At 41.3% G+C, this 22027-nt stretch overlaps 2 protein-coding genes across 2 annotated transcripts; one reads left to right on the top strand and one right to left on the bottom strand.

Moving 5' to 3' along the window:
* Positions 1-1576: 1576 nt before the first annotated feature.
* On the bottom strand, positions 1577-10326 carry CHCHD4 (coiled-coil-helix-coiled-coil-helix domain containing 4). Its single transcript, XM_066326650.1, has 3 exons — positions 10059-10326; positions 8240-8338; positions 1577-2726 (listed from the first exon to the last, which is right to left on the bottom strand). Exons 1-3 carry the CDS (start codon positions 10078-10080, stop codon positions 2437-2439), a joined length of 411 nt encoding a protein of 136 aa, XP_066182747.1. The 5' UTR covers positions 10081-10326; the 3' UTR covers positions 1577-2436.
* Positions 10327-10376: 50 nt separating this feature from the next.
* On the top strand, positions 10377-21962 carry TMEM43 (transmembrane protein 43). The gene is made up of 12 exons (XM_066326648.1): positions 10377-10518; positions 11668-11817; positions 12791-12925; positions 13625-13719; positions 14446-14495; positions 15996-16065; positions 16439-16509; positions 16675-16796; positions 17389-17463; positions 17545-17646; positions 18984-19101; positions 20047-21962. The coding sequence occupies exons 1-12, from the start codon at positions 10507-10509 to the stop codon at positions 20247-20249; spliced, it is 1203 nt and encodes a 400-aa protein (XP_066182745.1). The 5' UTR covers positions 10377-10506; the 3' UTR covers positions 20250-21962.
* Positions 21963-22027: the final 65 nt, after the last annotated feature.

The raw sequence follows: 22027 nt of genomic DNA, 5'->3' as shown, positions 1-22027 counted from the left end.
AATGCTGGGAAACAGAAACCAGTAGTTACATTATCTATGCATTCACAACTGCATGAGTTTACATAGGGAAAAAAAAATCCCCAAAGAACTATTTAGGATTAAAGGTATGACTTCCTTTCTCAAAACATTTCAAACATATTACACAGTGATTTTCAGTTTCTCGTGTAAGATCCTCACACATATTTCATATTTGTACTGGATGCAGCACAACAGGTTACCAAGCCACAATAGTCAGAAAGAGGCAAATCTATCCTAAACACAGCTTTAAACGTGTCAGATTATGCTCCAAGTTCCCTCTGTGAGTATTAGGTGCATGTCCCTACCTACTGCAGGCCGAGATTCCCGCATTTTGTTTTGTGCACAGATGCTACAAATACAGTTGCAGAGGATAAATCCAAACTCTTTAGAGCACATAGGCAATGTGGGAAAGAAAAGAACAGGAAAAAAGACAGAAGAGGCAACTTGTTAGAACACAGCAGACCTTCATAAACAGCCCTTGCTTCCTCACAGAGAGTGCTCTACATTTCCATTTGAACAACCAGAAGCTTGGGTGCATGTGATTTTTTTTTTTTTTTCAATCTGGTGCCCAGTGTTGATCTATTGCCTAAGATTTCATTTGCATGGCCCAACCGCACAAGTGCCAAAGTTTACCTCTGCTGCCTTTGTGTCTGTTTACTCAGGTTAACTTGGCACTTGGTCTCCTACCCCTGAAAGAGTCACACTGAGAAGTTTTGTTCACTTTGTTTCTTTGAAAAGCAGCAATGCCCAGAGTCCCTGCTACCACTGCCCTCAGAACACAGTAGATACCAGCCACTTAACTGCCTACAGATTGTAGCTGAGGATCCAAGAGCTGCCCTGAAATACAAACACCTCAAACACATTGTAAAACTTGACAGAAATTCCCCTCAAACATTCAGAAACAGCAGTAGCACCAGATTCACTTATGCAAGCAAGAACAAGACACCCAAGTGCTATATGGAATCAATGCTGCTGAGCACTCCAAAGTGCTGCCCACAGAGAAAGGCAAGTGTTTAAACATTGCTGGACTTTGTGGGCTGCATTACCAACCCTATAACTTTTTATGCTTTGGGTGAGGTAACCCACACATAAGGAGAGGAAAAAAAAAAAACCACAAACTACCAAACCAACATGTAAAGAGGTTACTGAAGCTACAGCCACAATCTCTTTTGTAAAAAAAAAATTCTGACAGCCTATCTTTTGCTTGGAAAGACAAACAATGTAGTATTCCCTTATCTACAGCTATTAAACTATAGTGAACTATTAAATTATTTTTACCTCTTAAGTAATTTTCAAATATTTTAATAGCTGTTCAGGTTTATTTGCTGTTCATGATCCAGTCTGCTACGGCCACTGAAAATGCTATAGGTTTTTTATGTGTTCCTGCCTGGGCTGGGGAGAAAAGAATAAGACAATAATAAAAATCTGACAACCTCTTCACAACCCACAAATGCATTCAAGGTCTGCTTACAGCACAGAACAGTTCTCAGATCCAATCAGTGTTAACAAAAAAGCAAACAAACAAAACACCACACCACAAAGACACAGGAGCTTCCAATGAGGGTAAAAAGTATTTGCTTTTACTTAAGTCACAGTATCTGTTTTGAGATCATTACACCAGGTAACAATTTATTGTATCTCAAAGTTTTACAAGTGCCCATCTATACATTGAAGGAGAAGGTGATAACCAAAGAAATCCAAAACCTGTATTTTCAAAGCAAAAATAAAGCCAGTGACTAACATTCTTTTCATTCAATTTAATAATCAGTTGCACAACACACCATTCTTAAAAATGCAAAGACCATCACAATAAGTGAATGAAATCAAAGAAGATGTGCATTTCAACATTTTCCTGGCAGTCCTGATCTGATGCCAGTAGTGAAACGCAACCATAATTTAATAAGACCATTTGAAATTATTTTAGAAGTTCTAGATATAGGCCATTTTCAATGTCTAGAATCACTTTGGCAAAAAAAAAAATCATTAAGAAAAAACAATCATTTAATGCAATTTCTATTGATAGAACAGAATACATTTAAAAAAATAATGTAGCTACTGATCAGAACATACTGAAATGAAGACAGACCTGGTGTGCCAGTGGAATTTTAGTCGAAAGCTATGTACTTCAAGACATTATTCAAGTCAAAACTGAAGGAAAACTTGAAGGTAAAGAACAGCTGTAAAGTTTTAACTGTGTCCAAAAGCAGTTTACACAGTACATACACTCATTCACTCATTATGCAGTATTTATTTGAAAGGCTGTAGCTCTGAGATTTCTCCTTCAGGAATAAATTATTTATTAAGATACAGTGCACAGAACATGGTGAAATATTTCCTCACTACTCAGAAGACAGAAACACTGCAAAGTCCATGTCTCTGAAAATGAGAAATGGAGACAACAGCCTCCTTGCATCTTCATTAGCTGGATGCCTTCTCCTCTTTGGCAGCAGAGGCCTCCATAGAGGCAGCTTCCAAATCTTTGCTGGACTTCTCATCATTTTCATCCTCTTGAGGGTAAAGATCTGGGTATTTTTGCATGCATTCCTGCATGGCACGGAATTGGTCCACACAGTCTGATCCCTTTATTTCTTCTGTGCTATAGTGGAAACAAGAAAAGGCTGACTTGAACTGCTCCCCACAGGGACCACTAGCCATTCCACCCAGACATGGGCAATTCCAATTGATATCTCCATTGGGCAATATCAATCCTGAACAAATAAGAGAGAAGAAAAGTTAATGCTCCTTCCAAACACTGATTTGATTCAGTGACAGCTGCTGGGCTGCAGGTGTGAACTGAAGCACTTGTAATGCCATTTTATTTCTGTAGCTTCAAGGCTGATAAACACTTCTCACTTCCCAGCCAGTCTGTTTCTCCCTCTGATCTGTATAATCCCTTAATGGGCACAAGTGAGATTAGTTCTCTATCCATCTCTGAATTAAGTCCTTCTCCCTGGACTACAGACCACTGAGAATATTCTAAGGGAACTGCAAAACAGAAGTCAAGTCAATCGATTTGCCAGACTCTGTCAGGGGAACAAGAAAGGATTATAATTCATACAAATAATAAGAATTTAAATCCCGTATTAAGCCTAGAAATCTTTTAAATCTAATTGAATGGATGCATTTTTTGTCTTGTTTTAAATAAACTCTGAAATAATAACCCACAACCTTCCCCCTCCAAATTTCAACTGGAAGACCAGAATTGCAAAACCAAAAATCAGTGTATTTGTAAAGCAACGATTAAGTCACATGCCACAGAATACAAGGAACAGCAAGAGCAAGCCTGCCTGCCTGGTTGCCAGAAGCCAAACTGTACTTTAGAACACAACTGAAAGGAGTAGAGTATCACTTCAGACTCTAAACTGGAACAGCTGGAAACCTCTGCCCTGGAACAGTTTAAGTCGTGACAGAAATACTTCACTGACGGACTGGCAAGGTGAAGATTTAAGGGAATATGTTCTTCTAGATGGCAACTGATTTACACACTGAAGGTCAAAGAGCAAGCTGAAGAAATCCTTTCCTCTGATATTCAATATAACACTCAGTCCTGTGGGCTTCTAGAGTCTCTAATGCATTTCTTTATGGCAATAGATAGATCTCCATTTCCTTTCTCAACCTGGTATGAACATACACAAGTATGTTCATCTACTGAAGAACAAGAAAACTACCATGCTATAATCCAAGCTGGCTTCTTCTCCGCTTGAACAGTTTACTCTCCTCCTCCTCTCTAGCAGACTTTTCTAACTTCCTCTCCGGGCTGAGTTTCTGCAGAAGCTGACAGCCCGTGCATAAATCTTAATTTTAAGAAAGGGGGTATGAATATACCACTGGCAGAAAAAAAAGTTGAATTAATTCTGATTCAAACATGAAATTGTATTTAATACCTGATACAACTTCATATCACCTAAAATACTGTCACAGAATTCAATAAACTAATTTCTTGTCTTTGACCTGTGGGACCACAGAGTTCCAGGCATACATTTCATTCCCAGGTGAAATTCCTTGGACACCAGTCTGCAATATCATGAATCTTGACTGGTACAGCAAAAGCAGGTCAATCCTTTAGTGCTATATTAAAAGCAGTATTTTACTGTGATTTGCAGTTCATCAGTGATGTGCTCTAAATCAGCCAATGAAGTTCAGGAGAAAATTACACTGAGTCAGTCAAACCTCAGCATTGATCAGACTCTCTCATTACAGAAAGTAACAGTGTCCTTAGCATGACAGTCAAATACAGTAATACTGTCATTTTCCATGGACTATGAATTATTTGGCAAGATGGTTTTGCAAAATATCTGTAACATTCACTGTACTGATAAGATAGACCTAATCCAGTGCATCACAGCATCTCCAGCTGCCTGGAGGAGAAGCAGGACTTCAGAGACAAGAAAATGGGTGGCTGGTGCCAGAGTCCTCATTGTCAAGGACAACATAAAGCAGAAAGATGTTACTCATATGGTGTAGAAATACAATTTGCTTTGTAAACTAGATTTTGAAGTCCTACATTCCTCCTCACTAACATCAACCAGTCATTTTAAGCTCATTTTTCTAGCACTTAAAAAAAAAAAAACCACTTATTTTGAAATGCTCCTGAAGACACTAGAGCAATAAAATTACTTGTAAAATAATTCTCTTAAAATAGATTGCTCCTTTTAGAACCACACCTGCCTTGTAAACATGCAAATATTAGTAACAATGTGAGTTATCCCATAAACAATACATTCTGTGGTATCACAGGACCACTGACCTACATCTACTTTATCACTGAAATAGCATCAGTTTCAGAACTTCTGTGCATAGAAACCGTACTTTAGAAAAACAAAACCACAGATGAATAAAGCAAGAATTTCCTCATTCATAATCACAGCAGAATTCATGCGTCAATGAGTAAGTCTATCAGCAAGCTTAGAACACAATTAAATAGGAATAGATTTCATCCATTGCTTTTCCTGAGTTGCAAGGCTGTAATAGACGGGATTACTATTTTTAATAAAAATTGAATTAAAATTTCTTTCAGATGCAGCCTGAACCACACTGATCCAGGGAGTCATAATCTACTGGAACCTGCCCTCATGGAAGAAAAAACAACCCTGCATACATCTGCAGATCAAGATTTGTGTGAGCAATTGATTGCTGACATCACACAACCTAATGTCTCGTGGCTCATGGAATCTGCTCACGTCATGGACCACGGCAGGCCCATCTGCATCCGTGTCAACACTTGTCTTTGGACTTGCTGAGATGAAGCCCCACTGTTCTGAGAAGTGCTTCTTCCCCATTACATGACAAACACCCCAATAACAAGCTTATCTGCCAGGGATTCACAGTGTAAGACGACAGGAAGCAGGATTGAGAGGGACATCATCAGTCATAGAAAGTCCTGTACATCTGGTCATGTCATCAAGTCTTTCCTTAAAAGAATGTGGGGTTTTGCTTCATCAGTGTCCTGTAGAAACCACTTTAAAACTGTCTCTAAAATAAGATGACAGGAACAAATCTGGAAAAACACAGGGGAAAGACCAGCAATAATCTGTGTTTGAGGTCTAATTCCATAAGTACTTTTATCCAACTTTCCCATCACAGCTGCAACACTAATAAAAGTCACTTTGCATGCATAAAACTCATCAGTGCCTTCTTCATATAAGCTTAATAAAATAAAAATTTATTCTAACTGATGGCAGCCAAGATGTCAGTGAAAACCAGGAATCTTTCATGTTTAAATTCCACCATCTGCAAAACATAGGACTAGAAAGAAGCTTTATAGTAACAATACTTTTACAAAACCACTGCAAATGATTTCTTAATTTGCTTCCATCAGCCACAGCTGTCTAAAGGCATAGACAGTGAACTGTGATCTTCACTGCAGTCTGAAATTCTAACCTGAACTTACTCCAGTTTGTCTGCCTTTCCATTTCAAGTGGCTTTTTTCCTTTCAGTGTTTTTATTTTAAAGTGAGACATTAATATTTTGCCTGCCAAAATCTCACAGCTGATAAAACAACAAAATTTATTGACAGAAATAAGAGCAGTATACAACTGGCTTTTATCCTAAGGGAAACAGAACACAAGTCTTCTTGACCAATCCACTGACTCAACTAGACTGCTTAAAGACTAATCAAAAATTAACAAATATCAAACTAGATGTTTATCTCAAGCATGAGAAAGGCCCCTACAAAAAACCACAATCTCAAACCCAAGTTTTAGGTGTATTAGAAAATAATACAAATTATGGTAGATGTGCATAATGCCATCTATTCTTTCCCAGAGATGACTGGTCTCTTTGGCACAGCAGAAAATATGAAGAGTCCTTAAATTAATTATAGTTACAGTTCAACAGAATTTGAACACTGGAAACCAAGCCTCCTATTCCAAGTAGAAGCTAAATTAGAAAAGCCTGCACGTTACATTAGGCACAGCAAAACCCCTCCCAATTTTCTTTTAAATAAAAAGCCATGCAAGCCAGCATTTCAACAGACATTCTGTGATATGTTCATTTTCTCTCTTCTCCTCTTATGCATTGTAGCCCTGGGTCATTCAAGCAGTTCTTCAGATGTTAAAATAGGGCAGTAATTTACCACATACTAAGAAGAAAACTCAACAAACTAACAAAAGAAAACCACACAAAAAGAAATCCCCACCCAAACTTATTGACAGTACTTAAACATATTTTATAGTTTCTCATTTTGAATCCCACAAACCCACGCTGTCACTGTAAGGTGACATAAAAAGCTCCTGGCTTTCCCCCTTTCTTCTGTGATCTACTGTTGAGGAAGAAAGTGACCTAACATTCTGTAAATGCAAGATTGCTAGGAAGCAAACCCCATCACTCCTCCTCCTCACCACAGCTTTTCCATGTCCAGCAAAATACACATAAGAGCAATCATTTGATATGGCATTTAAACAAAAATAAAGTGGTTCTTTTAATTTTGACTAGTTTATTACCCAAATGCGTGTCACACCAGGTTATCAACAGACTTATCAGTGCAGTTGAGAAAAACTTTCAGCTATGTAACTGACTACATACAATTGTAATGAAGCCAAAATAGGCAGATAAACGCAGTAACACCTCAACACAAAACCTATGTACGGAAAAAAGTTAGTTTTAATGACATAGGAAGGGGTGCTTCAAATTACACTACACACTGTATCAGCTAACAAGGAGACCCTGTCAGCTCCAGCTGCTAAACGCTGCCCTCTAAAGGTCTCGGAGCTACTGTAGAAAGTATAACTTAAGACTTCTAACTAAATTTCGAAGAGTCTGAAGAATTTACTTCAGCCTCAGTTGAGCTGAAAGCAAGGAAATCACTCCACACAAAGTGAAGAGGCCAAAAGACCTGTAAACATAGAGGCAATTAGAAAAAAATTAACCTAAACTCACATCTTCAGGATAATTATTAACCCAGGGCAAAATTTATTATATCATCATGATCAAAAGATTATTTCTTTTACCCATTATTTAAAATACCCACTGTGCAACCACAATATTGTAAGTCTTGGTCTCAGAAATATTGTGCTGTCTTGAATCTCTATTTGCAGGTTAGATATACTTCATACAAGAACTGTAATTTTCATGAAAATATTTATCTTTCCAAGGCAAGATGATTACAGTTGAAAACTCAATAATTTTAACTTACCTGTCATGTGCCACTGAGAGATACTGATTGCTAACAGTATAGATTAGCCAAATATTAATTTATATTAAATCAGGTATTCAGAGATCACCAAATTAGGCAATTTCAGCTGCACACAGCCAGATGAGCAACACACATGAATGACAGTGATATGCAACTCACTCCAGCTTCTCTGAAAATTGCATTTTGTTACTTAAAACAGAGAAAAAACAATCATAATTTTCACTTGATTAGGCTCTAACTTTATTAATAAACAGGAAAAGGTATCCTTGCATATCTCTGGCTACTTAAACAAAACTAAAAGCCACCAATTGATTATTTGGACGGGCCACTAGGAAAAATCATTTCAAGTGTAGAAAAACAAATACTGGAAGAAAGCATGTCATTAGTGATGTCCTAATCTGGCATGTCATTAGTGATGTCCTAATCTGGCAGTTAAAACTGCCAGGAGTTTGGGTATTTGCTGCATAACCAGCTGCCCTCAGTCTTTAATTATGCTTAAGTTTTTCTAATTCATAGAGGGTCTGTTTTCTGCTGGATTTTATAAATGATGTAACATCTCTTAATTCTGTTCTTCTGCTCACTACTGACCTTGCTCTTCGTAAGGGTCATCTGGGTCATCTGCAACCAGCTCAGCACTGCTCGGTGTCTCATGGTCCTCCTTGGTTGCAAATATTATTCTGTCTTTTCCTACCATGGAGGAGACAAAAAGCAAAAGTTCAGAGAAATCTGACACAGAAAGAGTCACTTACAAAACTGCTGAACACCATAAGGTAATGAGATATTCAACGTGACGCACTAATGTTAATAGAGAATTAACTGTTGTACTTAACAATCACCTTCAATTGCTAATTACAACTACTAATTACAATTACTAATTACAGTTCCGAGTTCAGAGGAACACACACACACTGAAATTCTGTTATTCTGAAGCTCCAATTTCCATAGCAATGTCCTGTAATGGCTGCAGATCACAGGACAGTTCACTGAACTGCTGAGTTTAAAAGCTGTTTCAAAATGAACTCGAATTACTCCAATGCCAGGACTAACACAGAAGAAGGGCTTAAAATTAAAAAAAAAAACGAGTGAAAGAAAAACTATAATAAGTAACAGTAAAGTGTTCAATAGGACTTACTAATAATAACTGTGCTCTTCACTAAAGACTAGTGTAGTATTTTACACTAATCATCTGAATTAAAAACCAAAGAGAGAACTAACTACACTGAAAGGTGCTGTGAACATTACAAGGAATGGAAATCCAACGGTGCAAATTTCCTGCTCTTGATTTAGCTAAAACATTCTGTAAGGGGTTGGGGAGGCTTGGCCATAAACTTCCCTAACAACCCTCTGAAGCTCTAACACATACATGAGGGATGCTCTAGTAGAGAATAGCTAGCTGCAAATCTTCTGAACGCACAACTAAGTATTCTGTGAGTGGGAGAAATGGTTAATTCCACAAGAATTCTCAAAAATTCATAAAGGCCACTACAGTAACTTAGCATGTTAGAAATTAGAATCTCCTGGCTCCTCAGTGTGACCTCAGCCGGCAGATGTTCTCTAACTTTGCTCAGTAACTATGCATTTAAACATGTCCGAAAAACAAATAAATCTAACACTTTTAAAAAGAAGGGAAACAGTTTTCTGACAACTCTGAGTTGTACTCCAGCAAACTTTACAGAGTGGGATGTTTGGTCATTTCTTATATAAAAGGAGCTAGAACTCTAACCTCGTCACTGCGATTCTGTAGGGTTGTATAAGGCAACTTACAGATCTTGCAAAATTAAACAAAGCACAGCACAAAGCATAAAAGAGGTCCATAGGTTGTTACTACCTCAATACAGTTTATAGTCTGTGTCCCGGTTTGTAACTTATAAGTGGCATTTAGAACTACTGGCGGGGTTATTTTCCAGTCTGAAACTTTACATTCAGCCACTCTGCATTACTTAAGAGAGCAAGGATATTTATTTATATACACGTAGATACAGAGATACATCTAGATATTTATCGATGTATCTCTCCCACTTTAAGAAGTGAACAAGCCTCATGAATACCACCACCTGTACAACATAATACAGACACAGAAAAGCTCGCACTCTACCCACCCTGTCCATCGACCTTAAAATGGCAAACCCCCACGCCTCTGGCCGCTCAGAGGCTGGGATAAATGGAACACCTCGGGCCGCTCCCCACCGCATGGCCCCGCCGCCCTTCCCGCCCTGCGCCGGGAGAAAGGTCAGCGCTGCCGCCGCCGCCACACACGGACCGCGAGCGGCTCCGCGCCTCTTCTCCGCTCCGGCTGCGCCTTCCCCTCACGGGCTGGGGGAGCGGGCGCTGAGCCCGCGGCGCACCCACGCCCGGCCGCCCCACGGCGAGCCCGCCCCGGTGACATTGAGAGGACACCGGGGCGCACCTTCCTGCCTGCAGTAGGACATGGCGGAGCCGGCCGGTGCCTTCCCCCGCAGCGCGCCGTCCGCGGGCCCCGCCGCTCGGTTCCCGCCGCGCCGCCAGCACCGCTCGGTTCCCGCCGCGCCGCCGCTCCACGCCGCGGCCTCCCGCCTCCGGAAGCGCCTTCCCGGCCCCGAGGCGGCCGCTGACGCACCTCCTGCGGCCTCGGGGCTGCGCCAGGCCCGGCCCCGCCGCGCTACAGCTCCCGGCCGCAGCGCGGAGACAGAGAGGGGCGGGAAGGAGGAAGGAAGGGCTTCCTCAGCGTGGAGGAACTACATGTCCCGGCGTGCGCCGCTGTGGGCGGGGAGCGGCTCGGGGGCGGCGGAGCCCTGAGGCGGATGAGGGGGAGGCCGGGGCTGTGCGGTTTTGGCGGTGCCTGAGTTGTGGTTCCCGGGAGGAGTGAGAGGCTCAGGATGTCGAGGAACGTAAGTGCTGTTCGCTGCGGCCCCGCGCTCCGTGTGGAGGCCGCCCAGGTCGGCCCGCTCTCCCCTCAGGGCCCGCGGCCGCTCCCAGCCCGCCGGGCATCTCAAGACGAGCCAGATGAGAGGGAAGATGCGTGCTAATGTCTGTACAAGTAATTCGATGGGTGCAGGCATGGGTGTTACATGTCTTTGAAACGGGCCTTAATGTCTCTACTGACTTTGGGCAGCGGGTTGGTTGCAGAGCCGAGACAGCTTGGCTCCTGTACCAGAAAGTGTGTCGGCACAAGCCTGCGTCTCTGAACTTGGGGGTAAAGCAGTAGGTTCGAGGGGAGGATGTGTGGAAGCCGCTCGGGGAGGCTGTGCCTTCCCGGAGCCTCAGCCAATGGGGAATGGATGCAGCGTGCGGGCCGGAGTTTCGGATGAAAGGAGGCTGCGCCCTCCGAAACCGGGAGGGAGAAAACCGCACGGGCGTGTGCCCCAGTGCGCTCTGCCTTTATTTGAATAAAGTTGCAGGACTCCTCTTGTCTCCTTTACGGACACTGGCTTTTCATAGCGCGTCCCTTCACAGAGAAGTGCCGTGCCCTGCCGTTGCTGCGTGCGTGCCCTGAAGTTGGATTTGGTAACTCCCCACAAGCCGCATACGCACAGATAAAGCCCTTGAGCTCTCCTGTTAGTAGTCCTGCGCCTTGTTTTATGTTATTGTTACCCTGGATATAATTATTTTAGAGTGCGCAGGCACTTTTTCCTGGTGAGGTGAATCATAATTTGTTATTTATAGCAGTGTTTTAGCTGGTCAGGAATTCAGGGCTATTACTCAATTGGTCATGGCCTGAATGCAGGGTGTGGACTCCAAATACAGAACCTGGAGGCAGACCGAAGAAAGCTTGAACATGTAGAACCACTATGACAGAAATTGTTGGGTTTTTTTCTATCAGGCTGGAGTTTTATTTATTTAAATAAATAAAACTGTTTCTGTCTTTCTAGTATCAGAAGTGTGATAAGTCATTTAATAAGTTTGGGAACGTTTTAGTCCAAGGCAAGAGGTTCTGCTCTGTGGGGCAGCAGTGCTAGCTAACAAAGCTAAGACTTGTTTTGAAACGGAATGCTTTCCCCTTTCACACCGATATTGCAGTTTTGGTTTATTTTCCACAGTTCTCTGACACAGGCAGCAGAAAAGAGCATGTTAAAATCACAAGTGAGCCCAAACCAGGGTTCCTGGAGCGACTCAGTGAGACTTCTGGAGGCATGTTGATTGGACTTGTGACATTTCTTCTGGCTTTCTACCTTCTTTTTACCAATGAAGTAAGTGCAATACTGTCAGTGTTTGTACACAGCTTTGTTACTTGATCCATAAGAAGAGGAGGTTTTGTCTGTGGACCTGGTGCTTATGTTCAGGATACAACAGAAAAGTGAAATCAGAGGCCATAGGTGGTATTTCTCTAGAACTAGGTGTAGTAGCAGTGTGTGATGAGAGATAAGATCCAAAGCTTGTAAACTGATGACAAAACTGCCTGTGGTAAGAGAGTTGCATGAGCCAGCCCCGTTCCAGCCTTCTCTTTTTCTTTGAGGTAACAAAAGGTCCTCATTTCTAGTGTTGTTATAATTACTTTAAAGAAATTCATACCCCATGTTGCAAATTCGGGGATATTATTTATTCTTTTTTTATCAGTATTATTTCTTAGGTTTAGATTAAAAAAATAATAAAAAAAAAAGTAAGCCAAGAATCTTAACACCCTGCCATTGAAAACATACTTGTTTTGGAGTGGAGAGCAGAATTCTGTGGATTTTCACTTAAAGACTTCCTTTCATACCTCTACAAGAGGAAAAATAACTACTCTAAAATTTGATGACTTTGCAAAAAGAAAAAGCACATCCGGATATGATGGTAAGGCAGGGAAAACTTTTGCTAAGGAGTCAGTATAGGATGTGGGGAAAATGAACCATAATTTGTATCGCTTTTGCAGTTACTCAGGAACGATGGACTGGGTAAGAGGTGAGGAGCAGTATGTTCAGACCCTTGTAGGAAGAAATTTGGTCTGTTTGAGAACCTTAGTCAGTGTTAATGGTCCTGCTCCATTAAATGGGTGAAAAGTACTGCCCCAAACTGGCTCAGACACAGGGAATGGAGAAGTACAAGTGTGTTTCACAAATATGCCTTGGGCTGAATATACAGCCATTCATTGTGGTCTCCAGTTCACTTCTCTACTACCTTTGTTCACAAAATGCTGCTGTGACCTTGATTCTCCACAACTTGATTTCTGTTTCTTCATTGCAGGGACGAGCTTTAAGGACAGCCAGGTCTCTCGATGAGGGGCTTTCTCTTGTGGTCCCTCTTGAGAGCATCCACAGTGTCTCTCAGCAGAATGAGGGGAGACTGGTGCACTTGGCTGGAGCTCTGAGTACATCTAAGGTAAATAAAAGAGTATCTTGAAGATACGAGTATTTCAGGCTTGGAGGAAAGGAAAAGTCTTTGCCAATTAAAGGTTTGTTTGATATCCAGGAAAAGACACAGGGCTTTTCTCCTCCTCTAAGCATTGCCAGCTACCATTTAAGCTCTGGTTCTTGGCCTGGATTCAGGGAGATGCTGAATGTCCTTGCACTCCCTTCTCTGGGCCAATGCAGGTCTAGCTGTGCTTCCCCTCAAGCTGCCTTTCGTGGATAATTTCAGTTGCCATTTGTGCAGGGAACATGTTGTGTCTTCATGATAGTGTTAAGTCTTCAGGCTCTTGCAACACAGCAGCTCTGCAAGTTCTGTTTTTTCAGTAGTAGTGACATTTTCCATGATCTTACCACATTGCTGAGGGTGACACAGCACCTTCCAGCATAACAGAATCTCCTGGTGTAAACACTGAAACCTGTAAACCCATAGTCAGCAGTTCTGGTATCATTCTTCACTATGGCTATAACTTTGGTGATGATTCTTCAGGTCCAGTTTGCCAGAGACATTCCTTTTTGTCTTTCATAACATTTATACCATGTTTGCCTGTGTGTAAGATAGTGCTGGCTGTACAGTGAGGTATGTAAATGAGTTCAGTGGTAAAAGTACAGTGTTTGAGGTTCTGAGGTACAGCATTCAGACTGACTTGTATTTTCTTTATTTTCTGCACAGCCTTTGTTTGACCCCAGCTATGGGCTCTCCATCCAAGCTGTCAAACTTAAGCGTAATGTGGAAATGTACCAGTGGGTAGAATATGAAGATTCCAAGTAAGTGAAAGTAATTTTTTTAAATCTAAAAAGTAGTTTATGAGGCTGCTGTGTTACCAGGATACTATCACAATTTTTTTTCTTTCCTTATGCCTAAGGAAAAAAATTAAAAACAAATTTAAAAAACTCTTTATAGCAAGAGAATTCTAGAGGTCTTGGATTTTTTTTGCCTTTAGAGAATCACTTTAATTTCCTTGAGAGATGTTAACTGCTTTGTTAATAGCTGCAAACCAAATAGGGAAAACATTTTTGCTATTGCTAATAATTCCACTGATGGTACTATGAGTGTTATTAGCGATTATTGAGGTGTGACTGCACAGAATTTATGTTCCAAATGTCTTTCATGTCAAATAAAAAAACTGGTCAGAGGTTGTGAAGGTGTGAAAAATAATTTCTCAGTTTTAGCATGCTTATGGTACAGCATCTGTTAGAAACCTGATTTGGGCCAACTTCTCTCACTGTATTTAATTCTCGTTGTTCCTCATCAATCTTGTTCAAAACATGGGAATAAAAAGGTTGTGGACATTGAGCATTTGTGTATAGTTTGCTCCTGGTACAGAAAATCTGTCTTCAGAACAGGTAGTCAGAGAAGAGTTAGGTTCTGTGTAAAGATAAGTCTGTGTTACCAGAGAATCTGTCTGTGCATTTCATTGGTGAAGTGTATTTTGCCCTGAGCAGGGGTGTGTGTGCACTGTTTTGGTTTCATCCCAGCCCTTCTCTCTGCAGGGAATATGAGGAGAATGGTGAGATTAAGAAAGAGACAAAGTATTCATACGGTAAGTTGATCAACAGAAAGTCCCTTCCCTTTTATGCACGTAACTTTGGACTTTTGTGTGTGTGTGTATTTTGATTTTTATTGTAAAACCTGTATTTTCTTCTTGGAAAAGAAAGGAAAGGAATCTGAAGAAATAAGCAAAAATTCTCTTTCCTAAACAAATGACAGAACCTCCCTTTCCTGAGGTAACTGAGGTGAAAGGAGATGTGCTGTCAGAAAGCAAGAGCTACAGAAAATCTGAGTCTTGTTTTGAAACCCCTAAAAGTTCAGAGGAACATTCAGGGATAGGATACTCCAGAAACAGGGCCCTTAAGGTCCTCAATGACCAGAGATGGGCAGAGATGGGAGTGTGTTCAAAGCTACACCTGAGATTACACTTCAGACGTGGAGTAATTGGGAATATGTCAGCTATGAGTAGAAGAATAGACAGAATAGCAGAAGAATAATAGAAAAATGGAGAATAGACAGGGAAAAACAGGGACTGTAAGGGAGCTTGTTGAGAACCTGTTTAGATGTTGATAGCAGCCAGTGAAAACCACCAGCACCTTCTGATGTGCACTATGGCTTTTGCCAAGTGCCTTTTTGGCAGGAGCAGAACTGGGTGCATTATTTTGATCTACCCAGTAGCAGGAAAGTACTCTGAGTCATCATGTATCTGAAGATTGGTCTCTGTGCTTCATTTACCTCTGATCACAGCACATGCCTGTGTAATGTGGGCGTGCAGCAGTTTCTGGGTGTGATCATATAAAAATACTCAGCTGAGTGGAGCATGGGGACTCTGTATCAGAGAGGTACTTCAGGGGCAAAGCTGGAGATTGTGAGCCATGAAAAACAGGCTCACAGTGACAGGGAACAAAAAGAAATGCCATCTAAAACAGCAGCTGTCCATCCAAGATTGATGGATTCTGTCCCATAACTGTCTGTGTATGCCAGCCATGGACCCACACAGCTGCTTGATTACTCTCCCCTCAGCAGGACTGGGGAAGAAATTAGGAATGACAAGAGTGAAGGACAGGTTGAAAGAAGGATAGGGAGATGGCTTTCCAATTGCCATCATGGGTGAAAGAGACTCACCTTAAGGGAAGTTTATTGTCAATTAAAATAAATGTTTAATTACTGACTTCGTTGTTGGCAAAACACGTTTATACTCAACCTTTCCCTGGCTCAAGTTCACACCTCTCCCTTTGCCCCGAGTTCCTTGTTATCACAAAACCAGCTTATTCCCAATGAGTGGAGCCAGGAATCAAAGCCTGATCATGGAAGATGCTGACAGCAAAGTTGAGTTACAATTTTCTTGGAAAACTACCTTTTTTTCACCCTAAATCCTGCCATTCCCCGTTAATACACTAGGAGGATGGAGCTAAGTATCAGTACAGACTATCACAGACATTCATGTAGATAGCATTACTAGAAGTGTAACCTAGAACTGATTGACTGAGAGGTGTCTTCAGTAACTGAGATCTGAGTGTCTCTTATTCAACCTTCTTATCATTCTGTTTAGATACAGAGTGGAAATCAGAAGTTGTGAACAGCAGAAACTTCGATCGAGAAATTGGACACAAAAACCCGAGGTGAGGTACCATCTGGCACAGTCCCTCTCAATTCTGTCACTGGATCTGATCAAAGATAAAAGCTAAATGTCTGATTTTATAACAGAGTGCACTAGATAGAAACTGCTGCTCTTTTGGTAGTTGGAAGAATGAAGGCATAAAGAAATTAGAGCAGCTCAGAGCAGTGGTGCCTTAACTTATTTTAATGTCTCCAACAGTATGCAGTCTGGACAGTCTCTTGATGTATTTATTTCCACATCAGGACAGTATATTAGCTCTTTGAGTTTCTCCTGATGTTTGCCATAATGCCTTTTCTGTGCTATACATTACATACTGCAAATCAAGAGTTTGATCACAATTCTGGGACTAATCAGGGACTCTCTCTGTTCCTCAGTGCCATGGCTGTGGAGTCTTTCACTGCTGTTTCTTCTAATGTCCAGGTTGGCAGCTTTGTTCTTTCCAAGGGTAAGGATTGTTTCGTCCTGGCTTTCTGTCTGCTGTTGAATCAGCAATGGACTTTGGTTCTTTCCACAGTAGCTGCCATGTCAAGTGATAATCAGGAAGCCAGCCAGCAAATTGGCTGTTCCAGGTTAGACACTGAGCCTCAGCTTGATACTTTATTCTGCTTAGGTCTCGTGGATAAAATTGATGATTTCAAGCAGTTGAGTTTGTCACACCTGGAGGATCCCCATGCTGATGTTACCCGCAGAGGAGATTACTTCTATCACAGCGACAACCCCAGGCGGCCAGAAGTGAGATGGGAAAGATAAACTTAAGCAGTGATTGCTTGTGTGTGAAAAAGGCATTGGGGCATGTCCCATTTCTATTCAATGTATAGAAAATGGAGTGCAGACCATCACATAGGATCCCTTAGTGCAGCCCTTCAGAATGAGTGCTTCTCTTGCAGATAGAGTATCCCAATCCCATTTCTTCAGTCTCTGGTTTCTCAAGTCTGCTGTGCTGTTAAATGGAAAGAGATGGTGCTGGGAGGTGGGTTCCACCTTGCTGTATTAAGGAGTACAATCAAACAGCTTGTGGTCAGATTGTGCTGCCTGCCCTGTTTTGCCAAAAGATGGAATAATGAGGGGTGAACAAAGCATATCATGTGCTCCTGCAGCTTAATTAGAGGGGATAATACAAAACAGCGTTTGAGCTTTCCTCTTTCAACTGCCAGCTAGCCCTGAAAAAGGGACATCTGAAAATCATTCTGGCTATCTCTTGCTTGACATAAATGCTCAGAAAAAGTATTGATAAATAAAGGCTATTCCTGTGCCAAGTTGTCTTTCCTGTGATTGCTTTTTGTAAAATGATCTTTCTTGACTTCCGGTCTTATCTTGTTTGTAGGTGGGAGACCTTCGTGTCTCCTTTTTCTATGCAGGTCTGAGTGGAGATGATCCTCATTTAGGCTCTGCTGCTAAGGTGAGTCTTCAGATGTTTCTGTGTTTTGCAAGCTCTGTTCCCAACTCAGTAACCAGTAAATATTTTTTCCTGTCTTCCAAGGTGACTGTGATTGCTCGGCAGCGAGGTGATCAGCTGGTTCCATATCATACCAAGTCTGGAGATGTTCTGGAGATTCTGTACCCTGGGGACCTCTCTGTGGAGGTGAGATACTACACTTTTCTAGTGAAGGGTTAAAACTCGAGGTGGTAGTGCAGAAGCAGCAGAAGAGGAAGCTCTTACTCTCCTTCAGACCCGCTCTAGAGGAGGAGATCCTCATATAGACTTTGACTTTTCTCCTTTGTTCTTGGACAACAGGTTGTAGCCTGTGTTTGCTTCCACATTTCTGCACATTCTGCCTCTTTAAATTAAAGATTGTTTCTGTGCCTTCTCATTTTGTTTTAATTTGCTCCTTGGTTGTTTCCTAATTACACATTCCAAGCACATGCTTTTGAACAGGTCACATATAAAAATAGTAAAAAATCAGGATTTAATTAAATAAACTATAAGAATTATTCTCTCTTCAGCTCCTAATAACAGGAGTTTAGGCTTGTTTGAAGTGTTTATTACTATTCTGGCTGAGAAAGAACCTTTAGGCAGAACATTATGCTTCAATAAATCCTGCATGCTCCAGCAAATTGGTGATTCATTTACTCCTTTTAGTAGGTTTGTTTCTGTTAATGATTGTTTCAGGCCCTGCTGCAAAGAAAAGCAGATGTCACGAGTTTACAGGTGCTCCCAGAAGGAGTTGAAAAGGCTTTGTTTTGACTTGAAAGAATAGCAGAAAGAATCAACCCTATTCTGTAAGCTCTGAATCTTCATTAGATAGAATTTTGTTTATTGAAAATTAACTGGTTACAAATAAATAATGCATTGAGTACTTGTCTGTGCAAGTACTTAATCAGTCTTACACATCTCTTACCGTTTAGTGCTTTCTAATGGCCCAGCCATCTTCATGTGAATGTTCTGTTGAGCCACAGGGTCACACAACCCATTCTGAAAAAAAATCTTTCTCAGAATTCTTGCAAAGAGATGCTTTGCCTGATGAAATGCTCACATATCTTTTAGCTTTTTCTTCCCTGCATCCAGCTTGCTCTCTTTCACACACCTTTCCCTCAGCCATCAGGGGATATTGTTGCTCTTCTCTCTTCTTTCAGAGTGAAGTCAGACTCTTCCTTCTTTATTACAGTTATTTATTAGTGTCTTATTTTCCAATTGCAGCAAAACCTATGTGCTTTCTGCCGGTGGGTAGTGTTGAATGGTGCTTTTTAGGTTGTTTTCATTAAGAAAAGAGCTATTTTCCCCCATGCTGCACTGTTCCATCTATTGCAGTGTACTAGCATACTGCACAGACCCTGCAGACTGAGCTGTAATGTATCTTCTGCAAGAGAAATTGTACTCCTAAAATGCTCTTGGCTCTGATTGGCTTATAATATACTGGAATTAAGAGGATCTTGAAAAAGAACAAGAAGGAGACTGCATGTGATGGTGTTTGCTTTCAGGAGGTGTTTCAGAAGGAGCAGGAGGGTAACACCATGAAGACCTGGGCCCTCCGTGCAGCTGGCTGGCTCTCAATGTTTGTGGGCATCAGCTTGATGACACGAATCTTTTACACGTTAGGTAAGTTTTTCACAGAAAGGCAAAATGATATAGAAACAAGATTGTAACCTTAAAGAGTTAATTCATTTGAAGACCAGGACAAATCTGGTTTCAACTTAGATTTGATTTGATCTGAAAAGTCCCTCTAGGCAACTGCAGGTTAACAGGATGCCAAAACCAACTGGTTTCTTAGTGAACATTAAAAAAACCCCACACAAGTATCTTTTGCCAGTCTCAGAAGATCCCAGCCCAGTGCTTACCAAAATAAAAAGCTGAAGCACATGTTGGGCTGGTTCTTTTAAGTCTAATTCAGGGTGCTGCAATAAAATTACTTTCAGTACCCACACACAACTGGTCCCCCAACAGTCCTAATCAGCAGTTGTACAGAAATAAGATTTTGTCTAGTTATTCAACACTATTGTAAACAAACAGTGAAGTAAGTTTTTGTTTGTTCTTTTAATATAGAAAAATGCTGGAGTAAAAACAGAAAAACAGGACAACGCCTCAAACTTGCATAAACTTCAGACATCAAAGATATCATTCACTTTGTAGCTGTGAACTTTCTTTTTCTAATTTATTTATCCATATACATGCTGGTCCAAGATTTAGTGTTGCCAGAAAGAAATTTCTGTGCTAGCAGCTTGTATCAGTTGCCCTAGACTTGTTTCATAGCTGCAGGGCTGTCTCCTCTGCCTCAAGCCTTGAACAGATCTTCAGACTTCATTTTGGATTTCTGTGTGAACAGATGAGGATAGCATGGCCTTACATGTTTAGCTGTTGCTTAATGATCAAATATCTTGATGATGCTCTGCTGAAATGCCTAATCCGGTGCTGTTGATAAATAGTTTGAGTCTGACTTTTGATTGCAGTTCCTATGGTGCAAATCCTAGGCATGAATCAGACTGGTTTTTTTTTTTTTAAACTGTCATCTTGCCAACTACTTCATGTGTTTAATTCTCTCTGCAGTGGACTGGTTTCCCGTTGTGAGGGACCTGGTTAGCGTTGGCTTGAAGGCGTTTGCGCTGTGCGTGGCCAGCTCGCTGTCCCTGCTGACCATCTCTGTGGGCTGGCTCTTCTACCGCCCGCTCTGGGCCCTGCTCCTCGCCCTGCTCTCCGCAGTCCCCATCCTGGTGGCCAGGTCCCGTGTTCCACCCAAGAAGCAGCAGTGACCAGGAGGTGTCTTGAGCCGAGTCCTGGTTTGAACCTTCCCAAGTGCATTTCTGCCCAGTTCCTGCAGCAAGCTTTACGGCAAATCACAGCCCAGCAGCGAGCACTGAAAGCTGGGGAGGGGGCTTCAATGTGGTTATCAGTACACCTTATCCATTGGACTACAAGATGCTCTTCGTGGGAAATCAGTGACACCGGCTTAGGGCAAAAAAGCTTTTTGGGTGTGTATATTGATGGTAACAAGTGAACAAGCAGATTTGTACTTCTTACTGCTTGGTAATTCTCCCTGATTTGAGAACTGGCAAGTCCTTGCTGGGTGGGGCACCTTGTGTGTTTTGGAGAAAGTGCCAGCTGCATCCCATGGACCCTGGCTAGATGTCCTTAGGAAATGCGTGTGTCTGCCTGTCTCTGACAAACCCTCCCTCTGCTGCTTTTTCCTGTTTGCACAGTCAGGAGCACTCTTGGCTAACCGTGTTTGGCAGTGTGTATGTTCAAAGGGAAAACGTATCTTAGGTGAATTCCACACAATACTCATGTAAACCCTCTGCTTTTGGGCTGAGGATTTTCAAAGTCATTGGTCTAATGAGTGGCCAGGTTAGCAGTGATCTGAGGTTGGGCAGATTCATCAGGACACGTTGGTTTCCCCCAGGTTTTAAAAGTGTCTGAAGTTGTTCTTGGTTAAGCATACAAAACGATAGCCTGGACTATATCATTGCAGAACTGTTTCAAAAATCTCACTTGGAATTGCATTTAAAGAGATACACAGAGGTCATTCACCTGTAAATATAAAATCTACTGCCTTGAAACAACATTTACTTTTATAACTGAATGTGTAGTCTTTAAAATAGTTGGGGTTTTTCTCTCCGTATAGTATTCCTTTCTTTAATTTCACTTTGTAAGGACAAGGAACATACTCCATGAAATTAAGTAATGGAAACATTTTTGCCTGATTAGTTTTCATATATTTTAGTAGTCTAAACTGTTAGTTTTGTATCATGTTAGAGGAATGTCTTGTAGTGTTGTGATGGCTCATGTTTATCTGCGGTATCCAGTACTTAAGGTTAGAGACACCCTTGAGTCTCTGCACCAAGCTAGAGTCTGGCTTGCAGATGGGCCTCCCTACACTAGTGTTTTGGGGTTTTTTTGTAAGTATACACAGTTCAGTTTTCAAAACCTGAACAGTTTAAAATAATGTTCAAAATGTTCACAGTTCAAAATAATGTTTTCAACTATGAAATATATTTATATCCATCAGAGGAGTGTTCTCTGTACAAAAGGAACTTGACTTGAACATACATAGGAGCAAATGTTTGCTAGAAATGGTACTGAAATAGAAATCTGAGTTAGAAATCAAAGTGTTATAAGTTCTGTTTATAAGTCCTAATTACTTTAATTCTTGTGGTATTTGAATGTTGTCAGTTAGGTCTCACAGCTCTGTCCTGCTGGTCAAAGCAGGAGCGGTGACAGGGCAGGTACAGGGATGGCCTTGTGCATGCACTGGTACATGGCAATGGTGCTGCAGTCTTCCTGCTGCTCAGCAACACCAGCTCATGCTTCAGGAATTGTGCTCCACAGGGGAGAGAAACTGGGTTTGAACTGCTGCTGTTTTGCCTGTGATGCAGAATGCTAACCACCATTACTTATTGGAAATGAAGTGACAATTTTCTACTGAAGTGCTGAGCTTTTGTATATTTAATAAAACACAGTTTTCAAAAGGTTGCTCTGTAGGCTTTTTATTAAATTTAAATATTGCAGGTTTTATATCAAAGACTAATGTCCA

The sequence above is a fragment of the Sylvia atricapilla genome, chromosome 11 (assembly GCF_009819655.1).
Source record: "Sylvia atricapilla isolate bSylAtr1 chromosome 11, bSylAtr1.pri, whole genome shotgun sequence".
NCBI lineage: Eukaryota > Metazoa > Chordata > Aves > Passeriformes > Sylviidae > Sylvia > Sylvia atricapilla.
Note: the sequence above shows the minus strand (reverse complement) of the source record. Positions and strands in the feature narration are given on the sequence as shown.

Excerpts from the sequence above, each read along its gene's own strand:
- CHCHD4 (XM_066326650.1), bottom strand. The coding sequence starts at position 10,080 with ATGTCCTACTGCAGGCAGGAAG. Across the intron at positions 8,339-10,058 it reads GTCCTACTGCAGGCAGGAAG|GAAAAGACAGAATAATATTT; the intron begins GTGCGCCCCGGT and ends CCTCCATGGTAG. Across the intron at positions 2,727-8,239 it reads TGACCCTTACGAAGAGCAAG|GATTGATATTGCCCAATGGA; the intron begins GTCAGTAGTGAG and ends TTATTTGTTCAG.
- TMEM43 (XM_066326648.1), top strand. Across the intron at positions 16,510-16,674 it reads CAGCTTTGTTCTTTCCAAGG|GTCTCGTGGATAAAATTGAT; the intron begins GTAAGGATTGTT and ends TATTCTGCTTAG. Across the intron at positions 19,102-20,046 it reads ACGAATCTTTTACACGTTAG|TGGACTGGTTTCCCGTTGTG; the intron begins GTAAGTTTTTCA and ends TTCTCTCTGCAG.